Source organism: Nelumbo lutea, chromosome 4, assembly GCF_056320005.1.
Source record: "Nelumbo lutea isolate HS-2025 chromosome 4, American lotus-T2T, whole genome shotgun sequence".
Classification (NCBI taxonomy): domain Eukaryota; kingdom Viridiplantae; phylum Streptophyta; class Magnoliopsida; order Proteales; family Nelumbonaceae; genus Nelumbo; species Nelumbo lutea.
Genome location: NC_142687.1, coordinates 39,258,086 through 39,263,377, shown reverse-complemented (window position 1 = coordinate 39,263,377; position 5,292 = coordinate 39,258,086). Strand labels below are relative to the sequence as shown.

The window sequence follows — 5,292 nt, the reverse complement described above, 5'->3', positions numbered from 1 at the left end:
GAGTGATTTTCATTTAGGTCTTGTGGGAAGTCTCTAATCTCAGGTGCTGAATTTGTCAATCAAGCTCATCCAATGAATGGGCTAAGTTGTTGATTAACATTAAAACCACATGGTTCATGATCTGTAACTTTTTAGTACAATGTTATCAGACTCGAGCAGGCATAAACCCATTTTGGTCACTGGGTCATGGCTTGAATGGTTTAACTGTCTGATTCTTACATAAAAAAAAAAAAATCTGGTTCAACCATTTGACTTGAATAAAAATGCAAATATATATATATATATATGAGCAGGTCTAGGTCTGAGCAGTGTTTTTAAACCGTCGTTGACCTGGGCAGTTGGACCCGTGGCCCGGGTGGTTGGGCCGTTTCACCCTCAACCTGATCCTTGGCCAAAAACTGTTGATATGGTCAGTGATCCATTGACCCAGGTGGTTGAACTGTTGACCTGGAAACTGGTTCCATTCCGAGTTGTTTTTAAAACCTTGGGTCTGAGTATGGCTATTTTGTGAAAAAAACAAAGAAAAGAAAAAAAAGGCAGGTTTGGACCGTATCCAGCCTTTGACATTTGTAAGAAATAGGCAACCCAAAAATTGGGTCTATTGTTTGATGTAATGGTAAAATTTCATGCTGACAAGAGTGAGAAAATGGGTTTGAGTGAGAAGGTTTGTGCAAAAAAGCTGCCAAAAGGTATAGTTCCGCATTCACTCGACCCCTCCCAAAGACTTCCTAGATACCCAACACTGGGTAAAATGCTGATAACATTGGGTGGTCTCAGGTTAGACTTTTGTTAAATTTGAATGGGCCCAGCCTGAAGGAGTGTAAAATGCTGACTCGGGCCAACCCAAGTTGCACCCCTGTGCAACCCACACTGCCTTTGCTGTCTGTTCCTGGTCCAAATGGTCCGACCATCTTGTCTACTCTGAGTCTCACAACATTGTTTTCCTAAACTCTTCTCCTTCCCCTCCTATTGGATGACCCCTTTGATAATTATTAATTTAATAGGGAAAATCTATGATATGGAAAGAGTTTTGACCAATCAAAATCCACCCATGAATTTTAATAAATCACACATGATTCGCTTCCATGTTTATGATTCTAGTTTATTGGTCAGTTGTTTTTCTGATATTATATCTTTTCCATGTCATAGTCCAATCCAATTTAATAACCCAGATGTACATAATCCTCAAATGACATATCTCTATTCATGTTTGTTTCAAGGATCACCTCCAAGATAGGCAGTTAGGCATAGATCAAGGATCAAAACAACTCCTTTTAGCTTAGATAATTGTCATCAAAAGTTTTAAGTCTGTTTAGATAGCTCAGTGATTCACCTCATAAAGGCTTTTGTCGTAAGAACTCTTTTATCATCTGTCACTATTACCTTCTGCAGGTTTTCATCTATTCGTTTCTCTTCAACTCTTGCTATGGCCTGGTTGTGTACGAAAAGCCCGACTCATTTGGCAAATGGACAGAAATATGGGAATGATTCCAAAGCAAGGAATATAACAGCCTAGGAAGAATCCTTTCTAAACCATCTTTATCAGTCAGGGTCATCTCTCTTGATCTGAGCTATCTAATCCAAGGTCCATCTCTCAAACTGCTTGTCAACCATCAATAAAGCCATGGGAAGTGATCAAGCTCGGTGAATAAGTTAAACATCCAGATTTTGATTGTTCAATGAAAGGACAAATTGATGGTTTTGATGGATATGTCTGTACTTGGACAGGATGGTTAGCTAGGTAATCCCATAAAGAAAAGAACTATTCTCTCAGGGCTCAGGAGTTTGGACAGTTGCTTTAGCCTTTGGTTCTGTAGATGCTGCTACTCATAGGATGCCTTGCTAAATTTCTCTTCCTTGTATGATACCAAACCGAAACAACCAAGCAACCTTCTTGAACCTTCACATATAATACCCCCCGCCCCCTAAATGCAATGTTAAACAAACCCATTCACACATTCATTACAGCATTCACTCCACCCCAGCTCCCTTCTCCTACCCTCCATGGACAACATAGAGGGATCCAGCCTTCGCCGGCGGCCTTCCCGTGCCACGGCATTTGGACACTTTTTCGGCGTGTTGGCTGCAATTCTCTTGCTCACCTGGCTGTTGCATTTTCGTGGCGGTCTTGATCTAGATTCGGATAACAAGGATAAAGTTTTCAATGTACAAACACTCCTTAGAAATCTGTTTGTTTGATTTTCCACTGGCATTAGAAAAAAAAATTGTAATTTTTGGCATAATTCTTGTGGAACAAAACACTGCAGGTACATCCATTTCTAATGTATGCCGGATTTGTTTTTCTCGCCGGAGAAGGTAAGAATCCGATTTTGTGTCTGTGTAGTTGGTTAATTATAAGTCCATAAATTTGACAGTGTTGGTTGTGTGAGTAGCAATTATGGCCTATAAAACATTCCCCATGGAGAAGAAGGTTCGGAAGTTTATTCACATGTTGCTTCACCTTGTTGCTATTGTTCTGGGAATTGTGGGAATCAATGCTGCCTTCAAGTTTCATAATGAGGTTGGGATACCAAACATGTATAGTTTGCATTCATGGCTAGGCATGGGCACCTTCTGCTTGTTCTGTTTGCAGGTAACAGCCTTAAAACTTCAGGGGTCCATAGTGAACATTGCTTGATTTTGGGTTGAAACTGATTGAATTAGAATTGTCTTGTTTTGTGGATTAGATTGAGTCTGGTTCCTGAACATTAATTACTGATGCACATGGGGTAGGCTGGCCAATGGGCACTTTCAGAATTCAGATGGGCTTAATCTAATGCTTGCTGAAGGTTGTGCTCTGAATTGAGATAGTCAGAGTGAAGCAAATGGGTTTATATCGGCCTTTAGCCAGTGAAATGAACATGACTTTGGGCTTGCTCTGAATGTGTTCAGTCCAAGGTTCAAAGTATGGACATGATACACTTCATATCGGGTGTATTATATTGTATCGACTGCCTTTTTCTAAGGCTAATCCCAAAACTGACTGTTTTAAATGTGAAGTAATACTTAAACGGTTAAACCTACCCCTCTCCCTATTTTTGAGAAAAAAATAACTAAAAAAATGATGTGCGTGTGGTGAAAAGTACTGATACACCCCTTCTGCTGTATTGGAGTGTCGATATTTTGAACATTGGTTCTGTTTATAAAATGCATTTCATGTTCCCTTGCTTCATTGGAAGATCTTTTGAGAATTCTAACAAGAGAAGGGCCAAGGGTGAGAATTTGGGTTTGACTCTGAGAGTAGCTGCTTTATGAATAACATGCCAAAGATTAGGTTTGTATTTAGTCCACATCTTCAAGACCCTGAATAGTTGGGACCAATATTGGGTAATGACCCTGAAAAGAAGGGGATAATCAATGGATTGTAAGGTGGTTGGGCCAGCCAGTCAAAACCTACCTGCCCTTGTGTGGGGGTAGGTGACTAGGTGGGTGGTTCAGCCCGACTAAGCCAAGTTTACGTCAAATTTCAAATTTGAACTCAAATTTTTGAATACCATTTACACTCTAACCCTCTAACACAGTAGAACAGAGAGGAATCACAGAAAAAAAAGTTCACTAGTTGGGGTAAGGCTTTTTGAGTTGAATTGAGTATTTATTTACCCTTATGGAGGACCTTTTACAATATATGGTAGGGGCTGTTGGGCAGAAATTTACCCATAGATATAGGGTAGAATGGAAAAACATGAGAATCTACTGGGCTGCCACCTCAGCTTTGTTTTCGAACGGTGGACCACCACCTAAACTACCCTATGCTAAATTTTGCATCATTTTAAGGGGGATGCCTTGTGGCTACAACTGAATCAGCCAAGAATCACTGTTTAAGAAAATATTTTCTATATATGGAGCTAATTTATTTAGCTCCATAAAGTAATTCTAAGAAGCCTGAGATGGAGCCCGGATCTACCCCTCACATCAACCTCACAACACGTCCTAGCTGCACATCGAGAACATCTCCCACACTTAGTGTTTTTATTCATGGGAGATGTTCCCAATACATGGTGAGATTTTCTATTAGGCTGGTGTGAGGAGCAAATCCCGATTCCCTAAGATGGTCTCTTAACATCCCTTGGAGGCATGGGATCAAACCCGCATGACTGCAGGCTCTCCTTGGTAATGTCAATGAACCTCGTATGCACCTATCCATAACTAATTTTGTAGCAGCACGCCAAACGCAGCTTAAACTTTTGATCAATTGGATGATCTTGATCTTGATGTCTTACTTTTGCAGTGGTTGTATAGTTTTGTCACCTTCTTTTTACCCGGAGCAGAAGTTTCAACGAGGGGGAGGATGCTTCCATGGCACAAGGTTGGAGGTAGGACTCTGTTATACATGGCGGTGTGCACAGCAGAGAGCGGGCTGATGGAGAAAGCAACAGTCATGAATTTGAGGCATGGCACTGAATCTCGCCTGATGAACTTCACTGGACTAGCCATCCTTTTCTTTGGCATTGCAGTGGATTTCACCATCAGCGTCAGAGTATCAACTATTTGATTTAATTTTTCTGTGTTTTTCTAATGTGTGGATTTTCTTTCCTTTCCTTTATAATTGAAATTTCCATTGATACAACTGAACAAGATTCCTTTTGATTTGGTTTATATACAAGAATTATTTGAAAAGGATACATAATAAAAGAGGGTGTTTGTTTCTGTGCATTTAAAGTTTCTAAATAACTAGTTTTAATGTTTTGTTGGTTTTTGTTAATTGGAGTTGGGATGGATTCCAGCTTGGTTCGACAGAAAAACATGAGGTTTGAGCTTGATGGTGAGTCCAGCTTCATATAAAATATAAAAATTATACATATAAAATTCAATTTCGACCAAATCGAATCAAACTTTTCATGAGTTGAGCTCAAATGTCTCATGAGAAATTTGGTTCGTATCCACCCTTAGAGTGATTTGGGTTAGAGATGTAAGTGGATTGGGTTAGGGTTGGATCAACCTTAATCCTGTTTTGGGTCGGGTTAAGGTGGACCCGTTCTGAGCCCAACCGAAACTGCAGCATTAGTTGGTTCAAAACAACCAAAACTGATCCCAACTCAATTCTAATATGGAAAAATTGCAGATCCAGACCCTATATGGTTAGATCGGTTCGGTTTGGACCTATCGGGTCTGCCCATATTTCCAGTAGGGGTGTAAATTGGATATCCAATTTGAAGAATTTACACAGCATTGGGCCCGGTTCCCATTCAAATTCCCAGCCCACCTAAGTTTCATCCGTAGTTTCATTGGTTAGTCTAGACATGAAATATTCAATGGTACTATGTACTATGGTTTTGACCCCTGCCTGATTAT

At 40.1% G+C, this 5,292-nt stretch overlaps 1 protein-coding gene across 1 annotated transcript; it reads left to right on the top strand.

Moving 5' to 3' along the window:
• Positions 1 to 1,879: 1,879 nt before the first annotated feature.
• Positions 1,880 to 4,653, top strand: LOC148855323 (Cytochrome b561/ferric reductase transmembrane protein family). The gene is made up of 4 exons (XM_088982657.1): positions 1,880 to 2,166; positions 2,268 to 2,316; positions 2,394 to 2,593; positions 4,229 to 4,653. The coding sequence occupies exons 1-4, from the start codon at positions 2,005 to 2,007 to the stop codon at positions 4,490 to 4,492; spliced, it is 675 nt and encodes a 224-aa protein (XP_088838783.1). The 5' UTR covers positions 1,880 to 2,004; the 3' UTR covers positions 4,493 to 4,653.
• Positions 4,654 to 5,292: the final 639 nt, after the last annotated feature.

Coding starts and splice junctions, on each gene's coding strand:
- LOC148855323 (XM_088982657.1), top strand. CDS start 2,005: ATGGACAACATAGAGGGATCCAGCCTTCGCCGGCGGCCTTCCCGTGCC. Junction 2,317..2,393: donor TGTTTTTCTCGCCGGAGAAG/GTAAGAATCCGA, acceptor TTGTGTGAGTAG/CAATTATGGCCTATAAAACA. Junction 2,594..4,228: donor TCTGCTTGTTCTGTTTGCAG/GTAACAGCCTTA, acceptor TTACTTTTGCAG/TGGTTGTATAGTTTTGTCAC.